Raw genomic sequence first — 18319 nt, forward strand, 5'->3', positions numbered from 1 at the left:
ACTGGTGACTAGTGGAGTTCTACAGAGGTCAGTGTTAGGACCACAACTATTCACATAATACATTAATGTTTGGACAGAGGACCTGAAGGCACTGTTGTGAAGTTTGCAGATGACACAAAGATAGATGGAGGTACAGGTAGTGTTGTGGAGGCAGAAGAAATTAGATACATTAGGAGAGTGAGCAAAGAAGTAGCAGATGAAATATAAATGATTTTCTTAAGGTTAACATGAAGATTAGGAAGGCAAATACAATGTTAGCAATCATTTCGAGAAGGCTAGAATACAAGAGTGGAAATTGTATGGCTGAAGCTGTATAAGACTGTGGTCAGACTGCATTTGGAATATTGTAAGCAGTTTTGGGCCCTGTATCTAAGGAAGGGCTTGACGTATAAGGACTGGTCTGTACTTTATGAAGTTTAGAAGAATGAGGGAAATCTCACTGAAAGTTACTGAGAAGCCTGAATTGAGTGGAGAGATTAGGACCTGAGAGCACAGCCTCAAAATAAAGGGACAACCCTTTAGAGTCATAGAGCTGTACAGCATGGAAACAGAACCTTCGGTCCAACCAGTCCATGCTGACAAGATATTGCAACCCAATCTGGTCCCACCTGTCAGCACCCAGCCCATATCCCGCCAAACCCTTCCTATTCATGTACCCATCCAAATGCCTCTTAAATGTTGCAATTGTACTAGCCTCCACCACTTCCTCTAGCAGTTCATTCCATACACATACCACCCTCTGTATGAAAAAGTTGCCCCTTAGATCTCTTTTATATCTTTCCCCTATCACTCTAAACCTATGCCCTCTAATTCTGGACTCCCCCACCCCAGGGAAAAGACTTAGCCTATTTACCCTACCCATGCCTCTCATAATTTTGTAAACCTCTATAAGGTCACCCCTCAGCCTCCGACGCTTCAGGGAAAACAGCCCCAGCCTATTCAGCCTCTCCCTATAGCTCAAATCCTCCAACTCTGGCAACATCCTTGTAAATCTTTTCTGAACCCTTTAAGTTTCACAACATCCATCCGATAGGAAGGAGACCAGAATTGCACACAATATTCCAACAGTGGCCTAACCAATGTTCTGTACAGCCGCAACATGACCTCCCAACTCCTGTATTCAATACTCTGACCAATAAAAGAAAGAGTACCAATTAAGAATAGAAAGCATAGAATTGAGAGGAGGAGGAATTTCTTCAGTCAGAGGGTGGTGAGTCCATGGAACTCCTCTCTACAGAAGATTGCGTAGGCCAAGTCATTGAGTGTATAGATAGATAGAGAAATAGTTAGATTTTTGATTGGAAAGGGAATCAAGAGTTACAGGGAGAAAGCAGGAGAATGAGGTTGAGAAACATATCAGCTATGATTGAATGGTGGCATAGACTCATTGGACTGAATGGCCTAAATCTGCTCCTCTACCTTGTGGTCTTATGATCCCAGGAAGAAGGAACAAGAATAGTTTTTTTAAGTTCTAGACTAAAGATCAGAAGTTTTGAATTGAAATCCCACCATTGTAGCTGCTGAATACAAATTTAATGAATTAATTTTTGATATAAAGTATTTGTGTTAATAATTTCAGTCCAGTGAAGCAACACAGATGCTGACATGCAGGTTGAATAGTAGAAACTTTAGTGGCGTTAAGCAATCTCAGAATCAAAATTCTGCAGTAATACTACATTTAAGTCATGAGTGGGGTGAACAATTGAGCAAGTAAATTGAGGAGGACACTACGTGAACATCTGCACTCCAGAATGTAGCACAAGGGTGAAAAGAAACAACGCTAAATAATTGAAACCATCTTTAACTAGAAGTGCTGAATGGATCATATATCTCAGCCTCTTCCTGAGATCTTCGAGTAAAAAGTGAGGTCTGCAGATGCTGGAGATCAGAGCTGAAAATGTGTTGCTGGTTAAAGCACAGCAGGTTAGGCAGCATCCAAGGAACAGGAATTTCCTGTTCCTTGGATGCTGCCTAACCTGCTGTGCTTTAACCAGCAACACATTTTCAGCTCTTCCTGAGATCCCCAACATCACAGATGCCAGGTTACTGCCCATGGGATATCAAGGAAAGGCATTGAGGGACTAGATACAGAAAAAGGCCACGGGCCTCAAGGATTTAAAATTTACTTAAATGGCATCCGTGAAGGGACCGAAGGTACTATCACTAAAATTGCTAACAATACAAATATGGGTAGAGAAGTAAATTGTGAAAAGGATAGAAGGATGCTACAAAAAGATACAAGTTGTGAGCGGCAAAGATGAGACAAATATAGAATAATGCAGAAAATGTAAAATTATTCATTTTGGCATGGAGAAGAAAAATTGTTATTGCAGTGGTTAAAGATTTCAAAGCTCTGCAATATATAGTGAACAATAAGATTAGTACGCAGATACAGCAAGTAATTAGGAAAGCCAATAGAATGTTATCATTTATCATGAGAGAAATTTAACACAAAAGTTGGGTGGTTATGCACGGTACAGCTGAGACTGCATCTAACATTCTGTGTGCAATGTTAGTCAACTTATTTAAGAAAGAATGTAATTGTTTTGAAAGTGGTTCATAGGTTTACCAATCTAATACCTAGAATGGTGAGGTTGGGGGTTCCTTAGGAGTTAGAAATGAAAGAGATGATTTGATTGAAACATCCTAAGTGGTCTTGCTTTGGTGAAAGTGAAGAGAATGTTTTCTCTTATAGGAAAAGCTACAACTATTTGGTCATTGTTTAAAAAAATATAGTGTGGCCCCTATGAAACTTCAGTTGAAATATTTGCTCTGGTGGAAGTGGTGGAAGCAGAGTCCTCTTTTTTAGAAGCAGAGATATGTAGAGTCTTGATAAGCAAAGGAGGTGAATGTTAATTAGGGTCAGTGGGAATGTGGATTTGAGGTTACAATGAAACCAGCTGTGATCTTATTGAATGATGGAGGAGCTGAATGGCCTACTCCTTCTTCTAATTTGCATGTTGGTACATATGGATCAACATTACCTTCTGTTTTTCTGTTGATTTTTAGGGGTTTGCTGATTTATTATGTTTTCAGTAACATAAGTACAGGTAATTAACAGTCTACAAAAATGCAAAAAATGCAATGATTGAACTGATTTCCCAGGCATTACTATTTATGAAACAAGAAGGAATATAATTTGCAAATAGCTTTCTAAACACCTTCATAAAAATATATGTAAGACACTGACTGGCATCCAGATAAACAACTTGCTAATTATCCACAGTTTTGCTTTCTGTCCCTCTACACATTTAAAATAAAACATCAATAACCTAACTGCCTCCCATATATGTTCCCTATGTGTAGTTTCCTTAGTATTTTGAAATTGTGGTCACAAATTTCATTAAGCTTGATCAGTGGTAGATAAAGTTGCATATGCATAAAATACCTACCGCCAATTCATTACTGAGCCTTCAAAATGCGAAAAAATTGAAAAACAATGATGTGATACTGATGAAGTAATTTAAAAGTACCAGTTGGGCAGCAAATTGATTTATGTTTTGAAATGAGCCTCAGGGGTAAAGGGAATTTTGAAGATGACTGTTCAGAACTTCTAGAAATTTAACGTAAATCTTGAAGTACACAGTCAAGCTTGTTTAAAAATTTAGTTCACAAATCTAATTAAGGCAAGTTGAATCAGTAGCTTTAATCTTTAACAAGGAAAGTGTGTCCAGCAGGCTAAGATAAAAGGTAGGGAGGAGGGACTTGGGGAAGGGGCATTGGAAATGCGATAGGTGGAAGGAGGTCAAGGTGAGGGTGATAGGCCGGAGAGGGAGTGGGAGTGGGGGTGGGGATGGGAGCGGAGAGGTCAGGAAGAAGATTGTAAGTTAGGAAGGCAGTACTGAGTTCGAGAGATTTGACTGAGACAAGGTGGGGGGAGGGGAAATGAGGAAACTGGAGAAATCTGAGAAGAGCTTCTGGGCAGAGGAGATGACCTGGAGTGTGCAGTGAGAGAGGGACTCACTGAAATCCTGGAAAAGGGAGGAAGAGAGCTTCTTCAAGGAATCCTTGCAAGAGGATTCGCAATCTTCTTCCTGACCTCTCCACCCCGCCCTCACTCCTGCCTATCACCCTCACCTTGACCTCCTTGCACCTAACGCATTTCCAACGCCCCTCCCCCAAGTCCCTCCTCCCTACCTTTTATCTTAGCCTGCTGGACACACTTTCCTCATTCCTGAAGAAGGGCTCATGCCCGAAACGTCGATTCTCCTGTTCTTTGGATACTGCCTGACCTGCTGCGCTTTTCCAGCAACACATTTTCAGCTCAGATCTCCAGCATCTGCAGTCCTCACTTTCTCCTTTAATCTTTAAGTCATGCAAGAAATACCTGCATTATTTCTACCCACCATGCAGATGTAATGGCTCTGGTATTGGGCTAGTGACTGAGAGACCTATGGCAGTTGCAAACTTAAATTCAATTAATTAAATATCGGAAGGATGTTGTGAAACTTCAAAAGGTTCAGAAAAGACTTACCATGATGTTGCCAGGGTTGGAGGGTTTGAGCTATAGGGAGAGGCTGAAAGGCTATGGCTGTTTTCCCTGGAACGTCAAAGGCTGAGGGGTGACCTTATAGAGGTTTATAAAATCATGTGGGGAATGGATAGGGTAAATATACAAAGTCTTTTTACTGGAGTCAAGGAGTCTAGAACTAGAGGGCATAGGTTTAGGAAAGGAGGGGAAAGATATAAAAGGGAGCTAAGGAGCAACCTTTTTACACAGGTGGTGCATGTATGGAATGAGCTGCCATTGGAAGAGGTGGAGGTGGGTACAATTATAACTTTTAAAAGGCATCTGGATGGGTACATGGATAGGAAGGGTTTAGAGGGTTATGGGCCAAGTGCTGGCAAATGGGACTAGATTAGGTTAGAATATCTGGTTGGCATGGATGAGTTGACCGAAGGGTATGTTTCCATGCTGTACATCTCTATGACTCTATGACTTCTGAAACCTTGTACTCCAGGTGTGCCCAGGCCTCCAGCCAGGCTGTTCAAATCCAGCTACATCTCTGGCATCTATTGGACATATAGCAAAGTAACCCAGCCTGTTCTGTCCACAAAAAGCAGGAAAATTTTCAGAATAAAGCCAAAATAGTGCAGTTTCTGGAAATCTGAAGCAAATACAGTGAACGCTGGATAAACTCTTCAGGTCTGGGAGCATATGTGGAGAGAGAAACAGACTCTTCATCTGAAGAGTCATACCAAATGTGAAACATTAACTCTGTTTCTCTCACCACAGATGTTGACAGACCTGCTGAGTTTCCCTAGCACTGTCAGTGTTTCAGGTCAAATTCAATCTGGTCACCTACTACCTTTCATTCTTGGACAAAAAGCTCAGGTCCAAAGTTTCTACCTTTGGCAACATGACAGCATTTGATTTTGTAGTAAAATTTGAATCAGTAGGAATGAGGAAGAAACTGATTGGAATCATGCTATGAAAATAGTTGTCATTTCAAACCCAGGATGTTAGTACATGAAGTCCTCAGGATAGTATCCAACATTAAAACATCTTCAGCTGTGAATATTGTGACCACTATAAATGTGAGTTATGAATATTTTCATGGGGGATAGAAAGGTCAGTTCAGTTTTTTTACCTGGTATAGATTACCCAAAGAAATACAATCAGATCAAGATTCAAATGTGTCACAAATATTTAAAGAAATATTTAATGGTTTGGGGATAAAATAATGCACATTTTCAGTCTAACATTCCCAATCGCATGAAGTATTAGAAAGTTAGCATTAAACTTTAAAGATCAAAATTAAAGACTATTATTAGAAATGTCCTAGTGACTGGGCTAAAGGAATTCCTTTGTTACCGTTTGTCATCAGTAACACCCTGAATGAGTCAACAGGATTCAAACCATCTAAACCAATATGTGGGCAAGATGTGAAAGGTCACCTTAAATTAGTTTTTAAAAATCCAAGGCTCATAGTTCACTTCTAAACTTTGTATGAAATTTCTGAGAAAAATACTGTTCAGAATGAAAATGTAAGTGTAACCTTTCAAAGATTAATCAACTAGGTCATTGAAGGATTATGCAATTGTCTTGCATATATTGATGATTAAATTGTTTTGTTGGAGGATTATCTTATAATGCTGAAAAAGATATTTAAATATAAAGTATTAATTTGGTTATAAACTTGGTTAAAAAAAAAGTTGCCAAGCTAAACGTAATTTTGATAAGGCTAATTCGAATCTAGAGCAGTAAAAAAGGGCTACCTTGGATTTTTCCAGTGCAAGATAAAATGAGAGATTTTGCAGAATTCAGACTTAAATACATTCTACTGGAGGTTTGTTTCAAATTTAGGCACTGTATTGGTTCCTCTGATAATGTTTTAAAAAGTCAAGAAATCTGAATGAAAATAAAAGTATTAGACTGACAGCTTGAAAGCTGTACTGACGACTGCCCCAGTTTTTAGCAACACTGAAGTATGCTAAATGATTTAAACCGGCTGTCGATGCCAACTCATCAGATTGTATGCAGGAGAATGAGATTGAGATTGAATAGCCAGTCGGTGACTTTTCTTGCCAATGAAACTACATAACTGCAGAAAAAGAGATTTGAGTTTTGTGTTGGCTCCATAATGTTTTTAAACCTACATATCCAAAATCTCTGTAGAGACTTAGTTATATGCACTATAGTCCACTAAATTCCTCAACAAGGACCATTCCAAAAAGCTAAGAGTGTTTCATTTGAATTTAATGCCACAGCTATATAATCTGAATATCATTCATAGAGCAGGAAGCAAAAATGTCATGATAGATGCCTTATCAAAAGCCAATGTAGAGGAACTGGAATGTTGTGATTCAAATGAGCTTGTGTAGATTATGAATTTTATGGAAAGTCCTTGTGTATTTGTAAATATATTGGTACTGACAGTGTAAAATATGTGTGTTTTTAAAAAAAAACACAATTAGAAAAGCTTTTTGTCTTCTACTCATCAGAGCTTAGAATATCAATTTAAGGTCAAAACTAACATTTATGTGATGTGAGAAGAAATTGATTGGCAAATGGACTTTGATTAGCAGAGGTGTTAACATGGAGAATGCATCAGATAATGATGATCGAATGTTAACTGCCATACTTTCATTAAATTTAAATGAGGCAGATTGACTCTGATCAGAGTCGGTATTTGTGTGTACCAGAGAGTAGACGTAAAAGGTTAAACCTTCCAGTAAAAATTCCTGTTATAGTATTGATAACTGAGTTTTGGGAGTTTCTGTTTACTCTGAATAATACTGAGCTTCATTTGCAGTTTGTTTTAAGAGTTTCAGGAGCGAGAACAGCTAAAGAAAAACATCTAGTTAATGCACATTAATTCACTAGAAGGAAAATAGTTCCAGTCATACCAGCCTGAAGTTATGGTTTATTAAGCCAGGTTTCAATCTGGGATCTGACTGGTCCAGTATTAATATCACCTGGGATCATAACTCTGCACCAAAATCCTAGGAACCCCTTCTTAACTTTTAAAAACTAACTTCAGGATGCGGGTGTTACTGGCTGGGCCAGTATTTATTGCCTGTCCCTAGTTGCTTTGAGAAGGTGGTGATGAGCCTTCCTCTTAAAACCTTTGTAGTTTAGGTGCTGTAGGTAGACCTATAATACTGTTAAGGAAAGAATTCTGGGATTTTGAACCAATGATACTTAAGGAACAGGAATACATTTTCAAGTCAAGGTAGTGAGAGCAACTTGCATGTGGTGGTGTTCCCATGGTTCTGCTGTTCTAGTTCTTCAAGGTGTAAGTCATCGTGAGTTGGAAGGTGCTGTCTAAGGAGCTCTGAATTTCTGCTGTGTATCTTGTAGGTAGTACACACTGTTACTGAGCTTCGGTGATGGAGGGAGTGGATGTTTGTAGATGTGTTGCCAATTAAGCGGGCTTTTTTTTATCCTGGATGGTGTCAAACTTCTTGAGTGCTGTTGAAGCTAATAGTGCATTGGGTATACATACATCACACAAACTGCAAGAATTCTGAAGGCAGTTATCACCACTTTCTCAAACTTAATTAGTGATAGGCAATAAATTCTGGCCATATCAATAATACTCCTATTCCATGAATGAACTGAATTAATTTTTAAAAATATGTTTGCACAGCTATAATCCCCCATAGGGGCTCATAATGTTTAAAAGTATATTAGCATTTCTAGTAATGGGATAATTGGAATTGCACAATATGATTATAAGTTTTAAGACTTCTATCTTGACAAACAAACTAAAAGAAACGTTGAATAAACATTACCTAATAGGCACCAAATACTGTGATCTACAGAAAAGGTAACCCTTATTCATGTCTTCAAATGATCTAAAACCCCTAAACCACACAAACAGAAAACTCTCCACAAGATTTTAGACTTTTCAGGAAACAATCTGAATTCAATGCCAGCATCTACCATGTTCATTTGTTTCACCAAGTGACAGGTTGAGTGACCTTTGAAAGATAATTCTCTCAATAATCAGAGGATTCTCAATCTGACTGCCAGCAGTAAGGCCCACTCTGGCAACTTTTCCTCCCTGCCTCATCAGAGCAATTCTAAAATCTAAAATTGACCAGAGTTTTAAAAAATCACATAACGTCAGGTTATAATCCAACAGGTTTATTTGGAAATACAAGTTTTCGGAGCGCTGCTCCTTTGTAAGCAGCGAGATCATAGGACACAGAATTTATAGCAAAAGATCATAGTCTCATATAACTGATAAAATATATTAAACAAACCTAGATTGCTGTTAAGTCTTTCATCTTTTAGAATGGGTTCAGGCCCAATCTGGGTTTGTTCAATATATTGCATCAGTTGTATGACACTGATCTTTTGCTATAGACTCTGTGTCCTATGATCCTACTCCACTACCAGATGAAGGAGCAGCACTCCGAAAGCTTGTACTTCCAAATAAAGCTGTGGGCGATAATCTGGTGTTGTGTGATTTTTAACTTTGTTCACCCCAGTCCAACACTGGCATCTCCATGCTTTGACCAGAGAAAATCTTCCCTCCCACATTCCAACTAACAGCTCACAAATTGTTAGGAGCAACTTGCATTACAGATGAGTTAACCTGTAAAAATCCAATGAATTTCCAGCTGGAATTAGAATAAGGTAGAGTTTTAACTAACTTTATAAGTAATAATCATTTAAGATTCATTTTCCATTCATTCTTACACAAGACAATAGTCAGGTTAAATAGAAAATTGGTTAAAACGCATAACCACACTCTGATGCTAATGCATCAGACAGAGTTTCCGTGAAAATGCAATGTGGCTGAACCTGCATTAACCCTGAGGCTTTCTTTGGGAATGGAATGTGAAAATGATCCCATACCACACTGAGAAGACAAAGCAGTGGAGTTTAGTCAAGGATGTGAACAAAGCACAGGCTTCAGAGAGTAGGTAGATTGTCAGCTGGGAAAATAGGGAGTAGGAAGACCAGGGAGTAACTGGCACCTTGCCACTTTTGGTGCTTCAGAATTTAAGTAATGTACTAACTACATTACTTATAATGAATAAGTATCTAATGAATCATCATTGAGTTGGAGTGCGACCTTGGAATTTTTTCTCAAGTAGCCCAAGTTTAGTCCAGTAAATAATCATTGACCTATACGTTGAGGCTCCAAGATTATTTTGTAAAATAATCTCCCACAACTCAAATAAGCCTTCTCCTTTCTGATGACCTGACTAGCTGAAGGCTTTGACTGCCCGAGATATTTCATTTTCACTCTTTCTTTCGCTCCAAAAACTTTGAGACAGAAAATAAGTTCATTTGTCCCAACTGCTCCTACCTTTGTTTACAGATGTGAATGTTTTCAATTAGTCTGAACTTGGGTCTCAGATCTTCATGGTAATCAAAGCACACAGATTTGTTCTCAGGCACATCTGTCACAGATCATATCACCATCTTGACTACTCAATTTTTCCTTGAATTGGAGATAGTCAAATACATAACCATCTTACAAAACCTTGCCCTTGTAACAATATGAATGGGGATGACAATGGAATTGGCATCATCTTGGTCAAATAGTCTACCCCACTAAAACCAATCTCCCCAGTGAAGAATATAAATTGGGTAAATTGTCTGTCTTTAAATTATACCTTAGCATCAGTCATTGCTTTCAGAAGAGGATGAAGGAGAAAGCAAGATGGAAAGCCGGAGTGGAGAAAAATTGATTGCTTTTTTGTCTTGAAGTAGTGCATAACCCGTGCATTCTGTTACATTTTCAGAATTTCAGCGAATGCCGGAGAAAATAAAAAACTAACAGCCAGGGCCTTGGAACTTTCGTTGAAGTACAGTTTTGTAACACCACTAACTTCAATGGTTGTGACAAAACCTGAGGAGAACAAAATGGATGTAATTGCCATGGCTGACAAACCCATTAAAAATGGTATTCATTTTTATTTAGTTCTTTGGTTTTTAAATTACTGATTTTAGAATTTCATTTATGCTTTGGCAAAGACGTTAGTCACAGTTTAAACAAAGGAAATATTTATTGCAGAAAATGCAGAATGACCCTCAAAAATACCATTAGTGATTGCAGCCCATGCACTTAGAAGGCTTAAAGTATATTCCTTTTGTTATTTTAAAGCTACAGTCACATTAATGAAAATGATTCATTCATTGGTATTGTCATAATAATTTTTTTAGACATGTATCTTTGCAATATGTGTACTTCCAGGAAAGAAACAGTGAAACATTATTATATTTCTTAAAACAGCAAACTTAAGCATTTGCATGTACAATATCTTCAAACAGAGGTACTGAATAGATTATCGGTCTAGGCCTCCTCCTAAGATCCCCTGCATCACAAATGCCAGTCTTCAGCTAATTGAACCTATTTATGAAATATCAAGAAACCACTGAAGGCACTGGATGCTGCAAAGCGTATGGTGCCTACTATTTGGAATAGTACTAAAGAATTGTGTCCCTCACTGAGCTGTTCCATTAGTCACAACCCAGCACGTGGAAAGTTGCCCTGATATGCCTGATCTAGGAGAAATAAATTGTCTAAAACAACATTGTTTGGGGCACAGATTCAAAAAGAAACCAAGTTTATCACCTGAACTGAAAATTAAGATGTTTAATAAACACCTAGCCCCAAGTTTCCATAAAGTAATTTATGCTGGATTTTGTCCTTAGTCTGAGATTTATGCCCATCAACCTTCTACTGAACATTGGCACCTAAATAGGAACGTGTTTGCCTCAGTGAGTTCACCAGTCACTGTAACTGATTTTTCATATGTGATTTTGAGCATCTTCCACTGAAAGTTTTAGCAAAGACATCTAAAGAAGGGAGTGTATGGCAAAATGGTTAAGAGGCAAAATGGTTGAGAGTTTTAGTGAGACTGACCTCCAATCCCTGCCAGATGGGGGTGCCACAAAAGGAGAATGAGGCTGTTGGGTTTTCATGTGTAGGAGCCCAAAAGGTGTTTTGAACCACATGAAGATTGTGGAAGCGGCACTGAATGTCACATCTTTCACCTCCAGAATTATGAACCAGTGCCATAAGGAGTCCAACAAGCTGATAAAGACATGATGTAGAGAAGCTGGTGTTGCACTGGGGTGGACAAAATTAAAAATCACACAACACCAGGTATAGTCCAACAGGTCTATTTGGAAGCACTATCTTTTGGAGTGCTTCAGGTAGATGAAGGAGCAGTGCTCTGAAAGCTACTGCTTGCAAATACTGTAAACCTGTTGGACTCTAACCTGATAAAGACAGGCAAGGTAATACACTGGCTGCTCTCCCACTGTTTCAGGCTACTAATACATTTTATCTACTTGTATAATCAATTCTTCACTTTAGGTAAGGATGATTAGGGCAAAGTGAGCAATAAAATATTGACTTCATAGTTGACTATGTTCCTATCTCAAAATTGGCAGTTTTTTGCATACAGAACTTTGAAACACTTTCCATTAATCTAACATTGACTGCATAAATTGTCCTTTGCCAATTTAAATTCAAATCACCTCATCCACTCAACGCCATTGCAGGAAAATCTTGTTCATGATACCTGTGTGCACCACCATCCGTTCGCATATTTTACTTTGAACTCAGGGAAGGTTGAGTTCCTAAAAAGAATAGCAACTTGTGCACACAACGTGAGCATTAGTATACTTGCTGTTCAGAAACGTGGAAACTTGTCTCAGTAAAACTGGACAGTCCTTTTTTTGTTTCCATGCTATGATGTCAAGCAAACAGATAGTGTGCTCTCCAAAAATAAAGAATCATTACTTGACGACAAATATTTGGCTGGACCAGACTCAGACTGATTTTCAAGAAAGGTCTCTGCTGTCTGACATGAATCCCATGCATAAAAGTTGAGTTTGGTTGTGGTATTTACAACTATAGCCGGATGGTGTGAAGGTAGTAGACCACAGCCAAAATTCTTCAAATAGTAGCTGACACTCATTCCTTATTGTGTTTTCATAAAATGTTCTAAGAGTATTTCATTAAGTTCTTCATACCAGTGTATGATCTATGTAGCCTCTAAATACTTCATTGGTAGGAACTAATTTTTTTTTAAAAGAAGCATCCTCCTCATTACCAGCTGATCCATTTCATCAACAATAGGGAGAGCTCCATGGAATTTTTGAACTCGAGTGGAGTCAAAATATTCCAATGATTTTACAGGCAGTCAGAGATAATTTCAGAATTGTTCACAGGCAACGTCACAAAAGAGCAGCTAGACTTCACCTAATTTACTCAATTTCATGAAAAATGAAAACGAAAAGAGTAAAGCCTTCAAGAACTCTTTCTTAGTTCCAGTAATCTATAATCAATGTTTGTAAATTGTAATCAATGTTTGTAAATTTCAGCATCAACAAGTTTCTTATTTTTTTCCCCAGATTAAACTATCAGTGGTAACAATTCCCCTTAGAACCCCATTTTAACCAACCTCTGGTACATTGTGCCTGTACCTTTGTAGTTCTAGCAGGGTAACACTTTCTGACCTTCAGTTGTATATTGATAGCAACCGGTAACCTTGTGATTGGATTGTGGGAGCATTCAAACCATAGTAGGAAACACCAATCTTGAGGGAACAATGCTGATGCAAGTGGCTTAATTTCTCCAATTTGTAGAACAATAAACTGATTTACTCCAACTCCAAGCTGTAGAAATACTCACAACGATGAATATTTACATTGTTTGACTTGCAAAATTTAGATAATTTTGAGCTTTTATAAGTAGACCCTATTCATTTATCGCTTGAAGAGGTCATTTTTAAAGGCATAAAACAAAAGTGATTAGACGATCGGCTGGATAGCTCTTTACCTCTGTTCATTTAGTAAGATTGTGGTTAATCCTTAGGAACTCAACCTTCCCTGAGTTCATCAAAGAAAAATATGTGAATGACTGGTGGTGCACACAGGTATTGTGAATAAGATTCGTCTGCAATGAACTTGAATGAATTAGGTGAAGTCTAGCATTTGAATTTTAAGTGACATTGGACAATTAATGCAGTCAATGTTAGATTAATGGTAAGTGTTTCAAAGTTCTGTATGAAGAAAAAACTGCTATTTTAGCAAAAGAAATATGTAGTCTACTATGTGGCCAATGCAGTATTGCCCACTTTTCCCTCATGTAGCTTGACTTTCCTGCCCAACTGTAATACACTTTGATTAGCCTGGATCCCCCAAATTTTTACCAATCTTATACTTGAATAAACATAATGACTGAGCATCCACAGTAGTCTGGCTTGGAGACTTTCAAAGATTTATGATTATTTGAGTGAAGAGATTGCTTTTCACTTCAGTTCAAAATGACTGTGCCCTCATTTAGAGACTATAATGCCTAGCTTTTGGCACTCTGGACAAATAAAAAAAAGGACTCATAATCAGCTCTGTTCATCCTTCTGAGAATTTTATATATATCCTGAGCACTTCCCTTTCTTTAAAACTCCAGAAAGTATAAAACCAAGCTACTCCCTCTCTCCTTACAAGAAAGGCTCTCAATCCAGTGAGACTTCATTGCATTTCTTTCCTTATCCTTCCTTAATTTTGAAGACCGAAGCCATACGCAATGCCTCAAATATGGTTTCATCTAAGCCTTATACATTTGTGGCGAGACTTATTTATTCTTGTTCTTCAACTCCATAGCAATGAAAAAAACAACTTGCTGGAGAAACTCAGCAGGTATGGCAACATACAGGGAAAACAGAATTCACATTTTGAGTCCAGAGATGTTTCTTTAAAATTGACGACATCCAGGAAAAAGTGGTATTCCTGATGATGACAGCCCTGGGAAGGGGGCAGGATGAGAATAGCAAATGCAGGAAATCCAATTCCAGCACGGTTGTTTGCAGTTATCACTGCATTCAAATAGGTTCCATTTTCACATTTCCAATGGTCTTACCCTGCAATGTGGGAACAATGGTTTTATGGAGAGGGTCTAAATGCTTGTGAAAAGCAAACAAAGTTTGTTTGAGTTTTGATCTGACACCCAATATAGAATCTGTTTAACTTTAATTTCTGTGAGTTTATAATGCAAGCAGTGAAGGTGAAATTTAGCCTGATATATAATTCTACTGATGCTCCAAATGCACTCTCAGGAGACTCTTAAAAATCCCATCAGTCTTCCTAAAGGAGTATTCCCATTGAAGTCCTGTTGGATATTTATCCCTGAGACAACACAAAGTAGTAGATTGTCTGATCATTATCACATTGCTGTTTTTGGAGGCTTACTGCATAATTTGGTTGTCACGCTTCCCTACATTACAACAGTGAAGACACTATAAAATGCTTTATTGGCAGTAAAGTGCTTTGTGGCATATATCTTTTTCATTGTGAAAGGTGCTCAATGGATTTAGTTCCTTTTTAATGAAATGGGAAGAATTATAAAAAAAACTTCAGCATTATTGTATCTTCACATATCATGTAATGTAGCCTGAAATTTGATGTAACCCAACAGTTGCATCTAACCTGTTGGATTAAAAAAAAGTTTAGAGAATGGATTTTCTAATGGTGTTATGGAGAATAATACAAATGAATCTAAGGAGAATCTCAAAATGTTTTCTTTGGTCCAGCCAAACGCCAGAAACAGCGGAATAGAAAGTATTCCACTGTATCACCACGTTTTCATCTGCGACAAAGGGGGACCCTTTCGTCAGGTGCTTCCCCTACATTAAATTTTGCATCATCTGGTAAGACTTTTTTGAAAAATAAATGTACTCTAATTTGCAAATTTTCCTATAAGCAATATTATTCGGGAAAGAAGACAATATAAATTTTAGTTACTGTAAAGTAGCAATTAGCACAGATGTCTGTGCTCAAAATATGCCTAAAGCAATATATAACTTCAACCATATTTTGTTGTCTTTACTCCTCAAATATAATTTGAGTACTTTCTCAATGTAATGAAGATGGCCAAATTTGAAACTTATTCTTCAACAAACTTATAATACAAAGAAACAGTAAAAAGCTTATTTTTAATGGTAACTTTATAAAAACTGCACTTAAATAAGTTATTTAACATCGATTACTTGGTGTCTTCCAATATTCTTGCATGAATAAAATTAATCAACGTTTCTGAAAGCCTTCTGCACTGACAGAACGACCTTTGGAATTGTAATATGAATTATACAATGAAACTTTCCCTCATATAATCTCATCATGTTAAATGAACATCAACAAATAGACACTGCAACACACATAATCCAAAATCAAGCATTTACCTAGTTTGTGGTCAATAGTTGAAAATCATTTCCTTGTCTCAGATTTTACTAAAGCAACATCATGAATTCTAAAATATATGCAAATTCAATGTCATTTGCACAAGTAAGATTCAGCACAGAAAAAATTCATGATTTTCAAATACGAAATGGAATTTAGTTACTGAAAAGAGAGATTAGTTGCCGAAACTTTTCATTTTGCGCTCATCAGGTCAATTTCAAGCAGATCAAGTTTTAAATGATCACAATAACTTAAACTGCAGGAGAAAAAGAAAAAGATTGGTTGTCAAGTTGATGTCAATTGTCCAAGGTGTTGCTGTTGAGAAAGCACATCCTAAGCTCTTTAAGCTCTGGGGTAATTCAAAAAAGTGACAAGGAGCTTGCTGTTCTTCTCCATGCTGTTTTTGAAAAGCCTAGGATTCCATATGCACCACTTTCTCAGTCTGCCCCGATACCTTCAAAGATTTTTGCACATTTATCACCAGGTTTGTCTGCCCTTGCAACTCCTTTAGAATTTAATTCATAGTTCATATTGCTTCCACCTATTTATTTGCAACATCAACTCATTCTATTTGTTTGTTACTTTAGCTGGCACCTGTGAGGCAGCATGTTAATTGGAATTCCCTTACAATAACAGAAGTGATTGTGTACTTCTCTCTCTGTCCTATCTTCCAATGCTACTGCTATTTCCAACAATACAACACCCCAGGAAAATTTATTAGCATCTTCTATGATTTATTTACCGTGAATCACTGTCCTTGGTTATCTTTTAGGAGCAAGCTCAGTATATTCATCTGAGAACTTTGTAACCATGCAAATTTGTTTCTTGCTAACCTTCACTCTTAGCATAGCAGATTGGTACTGATGTCCTTTCCTTTGCCAATATTCATCTCAAGCTGTCAAATGATCAACCCTGTGAAATCTTCGCCCATCCCATAGTCTGGAGAATATGAGAGGCTCAGTAACATTCAGTTTCTATTTCTCTTCAAGCCATACCTTGATTAAAAAATTCTCTTGTTCATTTTCTAATCATTCTGCAGTCTTCCCTCTCCCCACCTCTGCGATTATATTTAGTTCCACAAACTCTGGGTACTCATCTAATTTGATTTGTTTCTGTTTGTTCCACTAAATATTGTCATCCCACAAAGTTAACAATCAAATACTACCCTTGATCGCCTCACTGATTCAGTCCAATTGTATCAAGGTGCTTCATTTCTATTTGATGCAAACTCATTTATTTATTTTATTTGGAAAAATACTTCTAACATCACCACACTCAGTCAACTTCTCATAGATGTAGATATAACACATTCTAATCAAATTCTGTCATGACAAGAGGAACAAAGGGAGTTGATTATTAAAAACAGATATTTTAATTTTTTTCAGTCATTTCCAGTGTCAGAATCAAATTAATTCTGTAAATTTACTTTCATCATTATATCTTACTGAAAATAAAATCTTGAGTCGTCAGTAGTTGATTTTAAAAGGATTTAAGCCTAAAATACCAGAGACTAAATATTCATTTGACTTTTTCTTTGTGCATGGGGTGTTTCTCAATTTGTGGACAGCCTTTGCCATTTCCATTGGATTTAAAAACAAATTTGATGCTACTGCTTCATTTACTTGATTATAGCATATTACTGAGCAGCTTCCAACCCTGGCTGCCCTCTTTGCACTGTCTCTGTGCTCAGACGGTGGGACAAACTGCATTGTGCTGAGAGGACAGTCCCTTTTTTTAATGGAAAGTTCTGTCTCTTAAAAGGAATAAAACAAAGAACAGAAGTTGCATGGAAATCTGAAACTAAACAGAAATTGATGGCAAAACTCAGCAGATCTTTAGGGAGAAAGAGTTAACATTTTGGATCTGATGACTCCACACCAGAACTGTATGAAGAGTCACCAGATCCGAAATGTTAAGTCTGCTTTTTCCCCACAGATGCTACCAGACCTGCTGAGTTTTGCCAGCAATTTCCGCTTCTTGCTTTTAAAGGGAAGTTGCATTTGCTGTAATATAAAAGATAGAAAATGAAGCATCTAGGACAGAGGGATTCCCGAATTGTGATGCAGCAATAAACATTAATGTTCAAGGTAGGTATGAAAAGTGACACCCTGATTCCCTGGAATACCAGGTAGCCGACAGGGATCATCCTCAGAAGAGAATAAGAACCAGGTGAATAAGAATAAGGTGACCAGGAAGGTTAACTCGCAGAATCTAGACCTATAGGTCTGGCAATACTACCATAAACCAGTAAAAATACCTAATTTTGTTGCCAAAATCAATTAATGCAAATTCACATTTCCTAACTACATCACCAGCATCTCAAGCTGGTCAATGCACCACACACACATCACTCATCCCACTCAGAGCACTTGGTAACATCCAGAAACTCCCCTTCACCACTACTACCAGCCTGACACCCATCCTTCTCTGTGTCATAATTCTCCAGCTATTCAGCTAATGGCGTGTACATCACCCAAATGCAGTGCTGTAAAATCTCAATCCTGTCTCTTACAGAAGAGGGAGTAAAGCTGAGCCAACAGATACAAGTGCCTGAATCTCCTCAGCCCTTTGTAGAGATCATTCTCCGCATCATTGGGCTGGCTGTGTGAACCCAGCCATCCAAGGAAGTTGAGAACATTGCAGATAGCAGTATACTTTTTGTTTTAT

General features: G+C 37.7%; 1 protein-coding gene across 1 annotated transcript in view; it reads left to right on the top strand.

Moving 5' to 3' along the window:
- The window catches only part of LOC132822463 (inter-alpha-trypsin inhibitor heavy chain H3-like), a 51477-nt gene that overhangs the window by 19438 nt on the left and 13720 nt on the right, over positions 1–18319 (top strand). The window contains 1 exon segment of the mRNA XM_060835841.1: positions 10207–10367. Within this exon segment, the coding sequence (XP_060691824.1) occupies positions 10207–10367 (161 nt within the window).

This window comes from Hemiscyllium ocellatum, chromosome 14, assembly GCF_020745735.1.
Source record: "Hemiscyllium ocellatum isolate sHemOce1 chromosome 14, sHemOce1.pat.X.cur, whole genome shotgun sequence".
In the NCBI taxonomy this organism is placed as follows: Eukaryota; Metazoa; Chordata; class Chondrichthyes; order Orectolobiformes; family Hemiscylliidae; genus Hemiscyllium; species Hemiscyllium ocellatum.